At 30.4% G+C, this 12,228-nt stretch overlaps 1 protein-coding gene across 1 annotated transcript; it reads right to left on the bottom strand.

The window, feature by feature from the left end:
- Positions 1 to 992: 992 nt before the first annotated feature.
- LOC112720008 (peptidyl-prolyl cis-trans isomerase CYP19-4) lies at positions 993 to 3,926 on the bottom strand. The gene is made up of 7 exons (XM_025770790.3): positions 3,739 to 3,926; positions 3,372 to 3,441; positions 2,729 to 2,776; positions 2,614 to 2,637; positions 2,296 to 2,478; positions 2,105 to 2,180; positions 993 to 1,432 (listed from the first exon to the last, which is right to left on the bottom strand). Exons 1-7 carry the CDS (start codon positions 3,802 to 3,804, stop codon positions 1,294 to 1,296), a joined length of 606 nt encoding a protein of 201 aa, XP_025626575.1. The 5' UTR covers positions 3,805 to 3,926; the 3' UTR covers positions 993 to 1,293.
- Between the last annotated feature and the right edge of the window lie 8,302 nt (positions 3,927 to 12,228).

Genomic DNA, 12,228 nt, shown 5'->3' with positions numbered 1-12,228 from the left:
GCCTCAAAATTTAACTGGGGCAAAACAAATAAATCATGTCCTCACACAGTGAATTCAGAGATAGAAAATTAAGGTGAAGACTTAACTACAGTTATTTTCATGTGAAGTTGATAATTGAGAACCGTTAGATGATTTAATAGATTTGACTAAATTATCATCTAATGGTTTTTGGCTATTAACTTCATATAAGGACAACTGCATGTGAGTTTTCACCTAAAATTTTATATATGCGCATTTGCAAACAAACGTTTTGTCCTAACATGTTTTTTGTGTTTCTACACTAACTACAAATGAAGCTCCCTCTTCGATTTTATTAGATTTAAATAAATCATTATTTGATTTTCTTAGAAAAAGAAGCCCCCTCTATGACTAGGAGTGCTTTAAAATAAAGTTGACAACTTCTAGATGAAGTATTAGAGCAAAGTTATGGATTACAACCCTCTAATTAACATCAGCAGAGATTCTTCATTTCATTTGACAAGCATCTTTCGAATTCAATGGGTTTAACACCCGCCATTTGGGAAAATATTGATAACAGAGCTCAAACCTTCACTAATATCTCTAACTTGATTTTTGCTTTTTGACCCGTTATGATGTTTAGGATAAAAAATAACAGTAGAAAGATCAATGGAGAAAATGGTCACGACCAGTTAAGAGTCACTCAACAACACAGGAATTTTGACAGTCCTGTGGCAGGTGAAGTGCAAATTCAAGGGAAATTATCAAACCAAGCATTGAATATGAATATACCGAATACTACATGGAAAGAAGGAAAAATTTTTGAGCCGAATTCGTATCTGTTAGAGCAACTGCAGGATCTAAAACTTATCAACCAGAAACAAACACCGATTTTCTCATTATATTTATCTATTATCATTCCAGAAAAATGATATTATCACACTTCTTTTTTATAATGTCACTCCACATATAACCATACATAATTTTTTTGCATTGTATATTTATATGAATTTATATAAAAAAAATACTTAACATTATTAAAATAAGAGTGATAGTATTCATTCCCATCTTTTGTCCTTGATTGATATGCCAAAATAAGAAAAAGCCATACAGTGATAGTACAAAAGCATAAATTGATGCGGTCCTAATTTCATTTTTTACCTCAACATACTTCGCATTAAAGGATTGGTCCTACTGAATATAACAAAAGATACAGTTAACAACTAAGTACATGCTTAGGAAAGATAACAAGTCCAGTATACAATGCAAACGAAAACAGGAACACTACCATAAAAAAACACTGGTTTGGGAACTGAGAAGTGTTGGAAGTGCTGTTTATAGAGGTAGTTCACCACTGTCAGCAATTGTGACCTTGCTCTTGGGAGTGCCACTTTGTTTTCCTTCAGCTTCAATCTTGTATACAACATCCATTCCAGAAAGCACCTTTCCGAAAACAACATGCTTTCCATCCAACCTATCAAATGTGTTAATTAGTATTGTTTCTTACAGTCTTACGGCAATGAAGCATGCAGTACTAATGAAACAAACAAGAAACTCATTCATACTCCCTTTGTCAAATGATATAAGTCATTTCTTAATCCAAATTTTTGTCCAGCAATATAAGTCATTTGAATGGTTCAAGGATGTTAATAACTTTCTTCCCCTTATACCTATATTCATAGTTAAACTGCTCCTAATAAGTGCGCACTAAGCTTTTAATTTAAGGTGAGAAAATACAAGGTAATTTAGTCTTAACACTTCAAATATGCTTGAAGTTGGTGATTTCTTAATGTGTGTGTGTGTGTTCTATTTTTTTTTTTTTTGGTGAAAAGTGACCTATATTTTTTGACGCAGGATTGTATCATAGAATAACATTAGAAGGGAATCGATCATTGAAAAATCCACTTGAATGGATTAAGTGTAGATTTCCATCATTGATTGACAAGGTGGGCCCAAGCATAGCTCAAACAAGTGTACTAATCATTGGTGGAAAGCATCCATTCGCATTAGTTTATGGCACAAAAAAATTGTGATTTCATGCCCTTCGAACATGTACTAAAAAAATTAAGGGAAAACAGACCGCAAGCAGTAGTTATCTGTTTTCATCTATAACAAGTTCTTAATATAGATGCTAGATATTAATTACCAGCTAGTTGTAACAGTAGTAATGAAGAACTGTGAACCATTGGTATCAGGACCAGCATTTGCCATTGATAGAAGTCCTGTTCACAAGGAAAGTAACAAAACATGTTAACTGCATTATACATTCACATATGAATTTTGGTCATCAAAAAGCATGAAAACAATAAAAGGGAAGAAAAGGATAAAGGATTTAACCTGGTCCAGTGTGCTTTAGCTTAAAGTTCTCGTCAGCAAACTTCTCTCCATAAATTGATTCTCCACCCATTCCATTTCCATGTGTAAAATCACCTCCCTGGATCATAAAGCTAGGTATGATCCTATGGAATGAGCTACCTTTGAAATGAAGAGGCTTTCCACTTTTTCCAGTTCCCTTCTCACCTAATATATTTAAACATAAATATTAAACTTTTTACTCAATCATTTCTTCAAATCAATGCAAGATGAATTACAAAGAGCGGGTTCTCTGATTCTGAGATTAAATAACTATGCAGAACAGCAGCAAAAAGAGCGCACCTGTGCAAAGAGCTCGAAAGTTTTCTGCAAATAAAAAAATTTCAAAACATAGTTTCAGCTAACTTTAAAGATGATAAGCACCGAAATTAAAAAATGAAGAATTCAATGACCAAACCTGCTGTCTTAGGAACTGTCTTTCCAAAAAGGCCCATTACAATTCGACCTGGGAAGTCAATGATCAAAGCATCAATATGTCAAACGTTGATACCCAAAATCAGGGAAACACAAACCGCATCTATCAGTTACACTTCTTATATGACTGCAATCTACATATTAAAAGTCCCTTGAAATATAGATTGAGGATTCTGATTATTGCTATAGTTGTATACATTAATTAGTCAAATAAGTCAAGATGCACTTCGACACACATTCACTACCATCAACAAAATGCCAAACTTATTCATCCAACAATTTCCCTGTTATTTTAACCACTTAGTTTGATATTTGATTAATATGAACATGTGAAGTGATGATTGTGAAAGCCAGAAGAGCATTACTCAATTTGAGTTGTAAAAACTATGGTAGGCAGAAATCCAAAACATACTATTCACAGACAAAAAGATAATTTCATCTTGCACCTAATTTGACTATTTGACTTTGAATCGTAGCATCAAAGGAAAAGAATAGAGAAGATTACAATACAAGATTTATGATCATACATTTTTATTCAAATCATAATAAATAAGAGAGTCGTTTCTTAAGGTACCTTAGAATTTCATATATAACAAAAACAAAAACAAAAATAAAAAATAAAAAACCTGCAGGCTCTCCGTCAATCTCAACATCAAAGTAAACCTTGTGTGTGACTTCTTTCAAATCCTTCTTCGCCTGTAACCCAGACATTGATCATAAAATTAAATTTACTGATTTGAAAAATCGAATCCTGAGCTAAATAATTGCAATGTAAACTATTTCTAATTCTAATTTCTATCATTTCGTTTATTTTTGGATTGATTTTCCAATTAACATAGTTTTATAATAGTGACTTCTTTGTTCACATAGTAAATTGAAATGAAGTTCGATCTAGAATATAAAGCTCAATTACTCAGCAATTCCACGATCCAATAAAGTAATAGAAATCCGAAGAAAAAAGGAAAAGTAATAGAAAATCGAGGGAGATGAAACCTGGATTAGAGCTAGGGTTCCAAAGAGGAGAAGAGAGCAGAGGAGTAACGACGTCGTTTTCGCCATCTGAGTCTTCTTTCTGTTTCTTCTACGATCTCAGCTTCGCAGCTGCTATGTTTCGTCTTTCGAGAGTGACTGTTCTCTGTTTGGGTGTTGGGAATAATACGCAGCGGGAGCTGTCGTTTTATGTGGTAGCACCCTGTGTTCGTCATCTGCACCAATGGGTGTGCGACACGTTGCGAATCAGAACGGACTTCTTTGCGGTCTAAATTGAAAAAAATAAAATATTAACTTCAATCGCCTAAATTTTTCTAAGTTTCTGAAATTTTCACCTTTTATTACTTTAGTCTGTAAAATTCAAAATTTATTATAATACTTCATAAAATTTAGTTTCATGTCCCATATTAATCTTTAGACCATTTTTAATATTCACTCAACGAATAAAATATTGAATTAGTTTTGATTTGATATGTTAAGACATATAATTAAATAATATTTATTTATTTTGACATTTAAATAAGACAAAACGAAATTATTTTAAAGAATAAGATGAGATAAAATAATTTATACATCATATAAACTCATTTTTGTCTTTTTGTTTGGCTTTATTTAAGCGCCAATGACGTCATTTAGCCATGTATTTAAAGTAGTAAGTCAGAATTAGTTCAATATTTCGATTGCTAATTCAATGCTAAAAAACTTCAAAGACTAATATGGAATCTAAAGCTGAATTTCTTATGATGCACGGACACTGACACGGGACATGATAGAACGTGGGACACGCCGACACGCAAATTTTAAAATCTTACATGCACAGGGACACACATACATATAAAATATAAAATATTTTTTGGATAGATCGTAATTATATTTTGATATTTTATTAATATTAAAATATAAATAAATTTTTTTAATTATTTTTAATATCTTATTTTAATTATATCAAGTATTTAAAATATTTTTTGTTTTAATAAAGAATAATATATACTATATCTAAATTTATTTTAAGAATATATGTTAAGAATAAGACTGAATACGCTGGCACGTGATAGTATTTAGGTGTGTCCGAGCGTGTCCGAAGAAAATTTTTTTATTTTTTATTAAGACACAGTACACAGCGAACACATATATCGGATGAGTGTCGGTAAATATCGTGTCTAAAATATGTCCGACACGCAAATATGACAATTCAACAAAGTATCCGTACTTGATAGAATTTTAAAAATTAGTATAATATATTTTAAATTTAAAGAACTAAAATGATAAAAATAGTAAATTTTGAAAAAAATTTAGTCTACTTCAAACTTAATAACAATTTTAATAGAGATATGATATTTCATAACCTAATATTATCAATTTTAATGGATATCCTTTTATTTAAAAATTCCCATGACAGAAGGTATCAAGGCCAACAAACATCATAGTATCATACTAAAGATTGCGGAAGACATACTATAACATTTACAATATTTTAATTAATTTTTTTTAGTGCTTGAAATAATTTATTAGTAACTTCTAATATTATTTTCATTAAGGGTAAGTTAAAAATAAATTTAAAAGATTGAATGGTATTTAATATATGATATATTTCGGCTATTTATTTTAAATTATTCTCATCTTTTATAACATTTTCAAAAATATTAATCATAAAAAAAACACAAAAATTAATCTAAATATAATTTTATACTATAAATTTTACGAATTATATTTCTGTATTTACACAAAACTCTAATAATATAGCACAAAATAGTTAATAAGATAGAAAGCAAAGCAATTTTAACTTATTTTTTCGCAACATTGATTAGAACTAATTAAAATTGATGGGCAAACAATAAACATAAAAGCATAAGAATTTTCTTTTAAGATTAAAATTTTTAAGCCGTTAAATTCTTTTTGCATGTTACTTGCTCATTATATCCTTGCTTAGGGACTCTTGATAAACTTAAATTATATGTTTTCAATTGTGACTATAATGCTAATAGAGATAAACCATTGGTATTAGAAGGGATTAAGTACTCTTTTTATCCCTAATATTTTTTGTCAAAACTAAAATTATTTTCGACTTTTTTGTTTATTAATATTATCCTCAACGTTTAAAATCATCCTTTTCACATGAAATATTAATTATATGATGATTTTGTCCTCTTTCTATCTCTGTCTCAACCTCAACCGTCACTTGACCGCCTCTGCACAAGGCACTGTCCAAGTCCCTAATCTTCTTCCTCTCTCACTCACTCACTAACTGCAACAACTCAAACCAAATGCTGAGAACACGTAGATAAATGGTCTATGAGGATCTCACACAGGGGCGAAGTTAGATAAAATATTAGAAAGGGGCCAAAAATATTTACACAATAAAATAAGACTAAAATAAAATTTTAAGGGAACTAAACTAAAATTTACATATAATTTATATGTAAAAAATTAAAATTAGGGGGACTATTGCCCCCCTTTTCTACCATGTGGCTACGCCACTGATATCACAGAGGAGGAATATTATCTTGTACCACTACCACTCAAGGCAAATGGAGGTAGCTAAGAGCGGTGAGGCAGAGGAAGAGCTTCCAGCCGATGAGGCAGTCGTTGTGGAGACCACGTGCGATAATGGAGGCCGGTGATCCAGATGCGTCTGACGAGAGAGAGGAGAATATAGGCCTATAGGGGTTGGAGGCGGTTGCGGTAGTGATGACACCGGAAATACCAAGGCGGAGGTGCGTGACGAGGATGTAGTTAAAGGGTAGATGGAGGAGGGTGCTAGCGAGGAAGGCTTGCGTGAGAGAGTGTGTGCTGCCCTGCGCGCGAAGATAGATGCAAATTGGGTGGAGGGAGAAGAGGAGGTAGGTGCGTGCCATGGTAGCGATGCCAGGGTGCTGGTGGAGGGAAAGGAGGATGGCGAAGTTGTTGAGTCAAAGGAAGGATATTGGTAGGAAAGAGAGGAGGAAGAGGATGATGTAGCGGTAGAGTGTGAGAGAAAGTAGTTTTGGGAAAATGGCCCCGAAGGCCTGAGAGTAGAGTGGCTCCATGCCGAGGGCGAGGCCGGAGAGGATGGAGTAGCCGGCGATGTGCGTGAGTGCAATGGTGAGGGGCAAAATTGTCATATAATGTAAAAAAGATGATTTTAAAACGATTTCTAACGTTAAAGATGATATTAATAAAAAAAAAGTCGAGGACAATTTTGATTTTGACCCAAGACACTGGGAGGACAATTTTGATTTTGACCCAAGACATTGGGAACAAAAATGGTACTTAACCCGGTATTAAAAACATAAACAAGGCCAAGAAAATGCTCTCCAATAAAATTAAGTAGGATTTTTGAATTAAGTAGGATTTTTGAATTGAATCTTATATCATTTATCAGTGGTGCAAAGAAACTTTGTACGACTTTTTAATTTGACTATAAAGATGGAATGCTTGTAGCCGATTATGGTTTGAAATAGAGAACGACTTAGTATTGTTATTTGCTATGGTGGCAACAACAGTGATAATGACATTGAAGTTGACACATGTTATTCGTGAGTGAAGAGAAAGTGGTAGAAAAAGAAATAATAAGAATAATTAGAAGAGATAAAGAAAATAAATTGTTTATATCATGACCCAAATATACAAAATCATGGCTCAAAATACATTGTTCACTTCCCAATAAAATTAGCTCATAGTGAAAAAAATTAGTCTAAAACTTTTTTTATCCGTCCTATTTGGGGTACGAGCACTACGATCTGTGCATGACTCAATTTGGAAAATGAAAGAGCCTAGCAGTGAAAACAACACAAATATCCAACACAAGAATAATATGAAAGCACTTACAACACAATATGGCAGCAACTATGAATAAGTAAATATAGCAAGGCAATAATAAGAACACACCAAGATTTTAACGTGGAAAACCTCCTCAATGTGAGAAGTAAAAACTACGGGTCGTTTATACCAATGAAATAACTCCACTACAATCAAATGAGGTACAAGAGAGTCTCAAACAAAGCACAAAAAATGTGCATATAACCAGCCAAAACATCAAAACACCAAAGCTTATAAATGAGAAGCAAGAAGATGAAATATACCCAAAAAATAGAGCTGACGAAAATTCTATTTTTCCCTCTTCTTTTTAGTTGCCCACGGTATCCCCCAAATCGACAGGTCAAGGACTAATATGTCGCGGATCTGAGCTCCATTTAAGGGTCTGCCGCTGGCTAATGGGTTGCTGCATGCACAAGGCAGGATTCAAACTCCTAACACTTGTTTAAGCGGACGAGTGAGTTGACCACTCGAACAACCTAAGTTGGTTTTCTTCTTTCTCTCTTTGTGGCTACTAGCTACACTCTCACTCTCAAATTGACCCAAAAATCTGATTAGGGTTGTGGCACAATGGGTGCAAAGAGATACCCTCAAAATGTTGGACTTGGGCCTCACAAAGGAGAGAAAAAATCCAACAAGAAAAGTTATTGCTCTCCACCACTATCTATGTTATTATCCACATGCAGATATCTGCTTAATACAGATAACTTTTTACATATTGAGGAACAGAGGAAGAAACCACCCACTATTACAATAAAGATGATTTAGTAGTGATAATTAAGTCATATTTTTTTTCTATAAATAGTCTATTAAATTTAAGTAACATTCAATCTCAATTTTCATAAGCCTGCATAAATTTTTTATTGACTTAAATATCAGAGTTTTTTGCAATTATCTCATACCACCGTTTCAAAACTGATTCGAAAGCACTCACAACAACAATAGTCTATTTTAAGTATGTCTCGGAATAAAAATAAAAATATCATGAGTAAACAGAAATTAAAAAAAAAATTAAAGAATAAATAATTAACTAAAATTGGTTCCTATGGTTTTTCTTAGGTCAAAAGAATATATTGCACAAGTCAATGTTAAAGTATTAGACTAGTTAGTAGTATCGTAGTAATATTATTTTTTTTTACAATATATTTTAGTCTAGTAAACAAAAGATTAATTTATCGCAAATCAAAACTTTATTTAAGAGAGAATTTAAACATTTGACTCTTATTTAAATGGGTTAGTAAACTAATTAGGAGATGACTTGATTAAAAAAGATAGCAAAACTCCAAATATTTTGAGTAGGACAAATTTCCATCGTATAAGGCTGTAGCTATTAGTCTATTGCAATTTACATAATAAATGTAACATACCCCCGAAATTATTTTTATCTTAAAAAAGTATAATATTGTTTTTGCCTTTTTGGAAGTATTATTAGGAAATGCGTGGGCCATGAAACAAGGGAATGGGGCATTCAAAGTGGCTTTACATAACAAGAATCAAGTTTTTGAAATTGAATGAACGATTTCAGTTAGGCCCGTGTTTCACTGCGCCGTGTCTTGCGTACCATGTGTTGTAAAACTTTTTCCCCTCCATTCTTGGTGGATCTCATCTCATCTACCTTTTTGTTTTTTCTTTGATGGCTTCCATTTTGGTGAATTGAGTTATTTTTTAGAATTTAGATTCTCTAAAGTTTGAATTTCACTTTAGAGAATAAAGTGTGATTTTTCATCATTTATTTTATAGGTGGATCAAGAATAAATATGAAAGAAAAACTATTCAAAGGTAGAAGATCACACTTTATCTTCTAAAATACAAATTTAAAATTTAAAGGATCCAAATTCTATTTTTTGTATTTGGATACACATAGTGACATATCTTATTTTTATATTTTAAAAAAATTATATTTTTAATTTTTTTAAAATTGAGATACAAATTGAAATAAGAAGCCAATATCTTTCTTCATAGAAGAGTATAGAGATAGGATAAAGCCAATATATTTGAAAATACAAATTATATTTATATATATAAAAAATATTTGGAAGGATCATAGAAGTAAGTTTTTCATGAATCAGAAGAGAGTGATATTGTGATTTTTGTAATTGATAATGCATTATCTTTATATAATTTTTCTAAATTATATTTCATGTTGATCATTGTATTTTTCATAGTAAAATTTTTATTAGTACAAAAATAATTTTAGAATAACACACAACATAAAATAATAATTATCAATTAAAAGTGAAACATAACATATATTATCAATTAGAAGTGGTAATATCTATTTTTGAATAATCTTATATAAAAACAGAGAAAGATGTAATATAAGAAGACGATTATTTATAATGAAAAACAAAATATTTAAACTTTAAACCGTAAAATTTTATAAGAAATAAAATTAAGTTAACAAGTACTCTATCAAAGTTATTAGTATAAAATGTTTTTGTTATTTTTTTTTAAAGATATATTCATCATCTTAAACACTTTAATTTTTTTAATCAGAAATAACCTTATACAATTTATACCAATTTTTTTGGTAACGAATAATAGGTGAATTGTCATTTAAAGAAAAATAGTTGCTCATAATTTTTTAAAATAATGTTATAAAGTGTGGTATTTTATTACATAATTTTTAAGTAAAATAAAAAGAAAAATATTATATAATAGAGAAATGTTTAATAATATTATTTTAAAAATTTAAAAAAATCACTTTTCTCTATAAAAAGTCTTCCTTGCATATAGGATTGGAAGTGAGTCAAGCTAGCTCATAGTCAGTTCTAGCTCAACTCATTAATAGCTCAATAAGCTGAAGTCGTAAGTTAGTGAGCTGAGCTTAAACATTGAATTGAGGTCATAAATTAAATAAGTCGAGTTTGAGTTTGTACACAATCTTCTCGTTAGCTCGTAAGCTGGTTCAAATATATATATATATATATATATATATTTTTATTAAGTTATATTTAAGTTATAATATTTTTATTTATTTTATTATAGGTTGAATAGATGATGAAGTAGAACATGACAAATATAGTTAAATTGTTTAGGATAGAAGAGAATAAGAGAGAGCATTTATATATTACTGTTTTTAATTATTTAAAATTTTATAATAATTTTTTATATATAATTTTGATGTAGAACATAAATAAAAAAAATTATAATTGATAGATAGATAATACATAAAATTGATTTTTTATTTTTTTAATATATATAAAAGTTATAATTTATTGATATAGAATTATATAGATTATGTTCTTGTTATTTGAGCCAACTCGTGAGCTTTCGGCAAGCTGAATTTGAGTTTAAGAAATATGCTCGATTGTTAATGAATTAAGCCGTAAAGCAAATTCAATTTTCATGAGTCGAGCTTAAACTTGGTCTAATTCGATTCAACTCCGCTGACTTTCAACCCGTGCATAATTTAATAGATAATGACATGTAAAAAAGTTTTTATATAATACATAATTTGATGTATATTCAATTATATATAATATTATATTCATAAAAAATATTTTTTATTGATCACATAAATAGTAATTTAAAATAATAAATGTGATTGAATAATTATATAAAATATTTTATATAATCAATATATTAAAATTAAATTATAAAAATAATAACTAAAATATAAATTATTATATAGTTTAATTAAAAGACATAAATTAAGATTTTTTTTTTACTAAAGATAGGAGATTCGAACCCACAACCTCTTAAATGAGTATGTGGAGACATAAACTAAGATTGTTAATAATAAAAGAATTTTTTAAATTAGTAATTTTATCCACATACAAGTCTTTTTGACTTACAAGTTGCTACATATATGGGCCTTTTAATGCGTTATTCAACTGCTTCTTGTTTTCAAAGCGCTACACTCACCATGTATTATGAACGACTCTTCTTCTTCTTCCTTCATGAAAACGATTTGCCAAATTTGTTCGACCTCCTTCGTGCGTTTTCTCTTTGCCTTTTCATTCGTTGTTTTACCTGCGTTTATCATTGGTATTCTTACTTCGTTTTTTTTCGATTTTCATGATTTCCGAAATCAAGCTTTGAAATCATTTGAAGATAATGGAACTTCAGAAATACACCCAAACAATTACAGAAATATACCCAAACGATTACAAAAATACACCCAAAGGATTACAGAAATACACCCAAATGGTTACAGGAATTCACCCAAACGATTATAGAAATACACCCAAAGGATTACAGAAATACACCCAAAGGATTACGAAAATACACCCAAAGGATTTAAGAAATACACCCAAAATTCGTTGAATTACACCTTATGCATAATTCAGAACTCTTTCTCTTTCTCCTCCTCATCTGCTTCTTCTTCTTCTTCAAAAATGATTTCAGAGTTTAATGTCAAAAAATAATGAAATCGAGAATAACAAAGAAAGAAAATAGAGAGAAAAGCACGTAAATGAAGAAGGAGAAAAAGAAGGCAAGAAACGAAAGAAAAGAAGAAGAAGAAGAGGAAGAGGAAGAGGAAGAAGAAGGTGCTGCAAGAAGAAGAAGAAGGTGCAGAAGATGAGGAGGAAGAAGATGAAAAACGTGCAATAACGGTTCGAAACACGTTAATATAAATGACTTATAAAGGCTTGTATAAAAAAATGTTTGTATACGAAAATTTTCTCACGATGATAATAGGTATCAACTAGTTCTTTAAAGATTTAATTAATATGCATTTTAAAAGCACATAAT

Source organism: Arachis hypogaea, chromosome 11 (assembly GCF_003086295.3).
Source record: "Arachis hypogaea cultivar Tifrunner chromosome 11, arahy.Tifrunner.gnm2.J5K5, whole genome shotgun sequence".
Lineage (NCBI taxonomy): Eukaryota > Viridiplantae > Streptophyta > Magnoliopsida > Fabales > Fabaceae > Arachis > Arachis hypogaea.
This window is presented reverse-complemented; position numbering and strand designations above follow the sequence as displayed.

Bases quoted from the DNA above. Each gene is read 5' to 3' on its own strand.
- LOC112720008 (XM_025770790.3), bottom strand. From the start codon at position 3,804: ATGGCGAAAACGACGTCGTTACTCCTCTGCTCTCTTCTCCTCTTTGGA. The intron at 2,777-3,371 runs GTTTTTTATTTT...TTGACTTCCCAG, and splicing joins GATTGACGGAGAGCCTGCAG to GTCGAATTGTAATGGGCCTT. The intron at 2,181-2,295 runs GTTAAATCCTTT...CCTTGTGAACAG, and splicing joins GCTAAAGCACACTGGACCAG to GACTTCTATCAATGGCAAAT.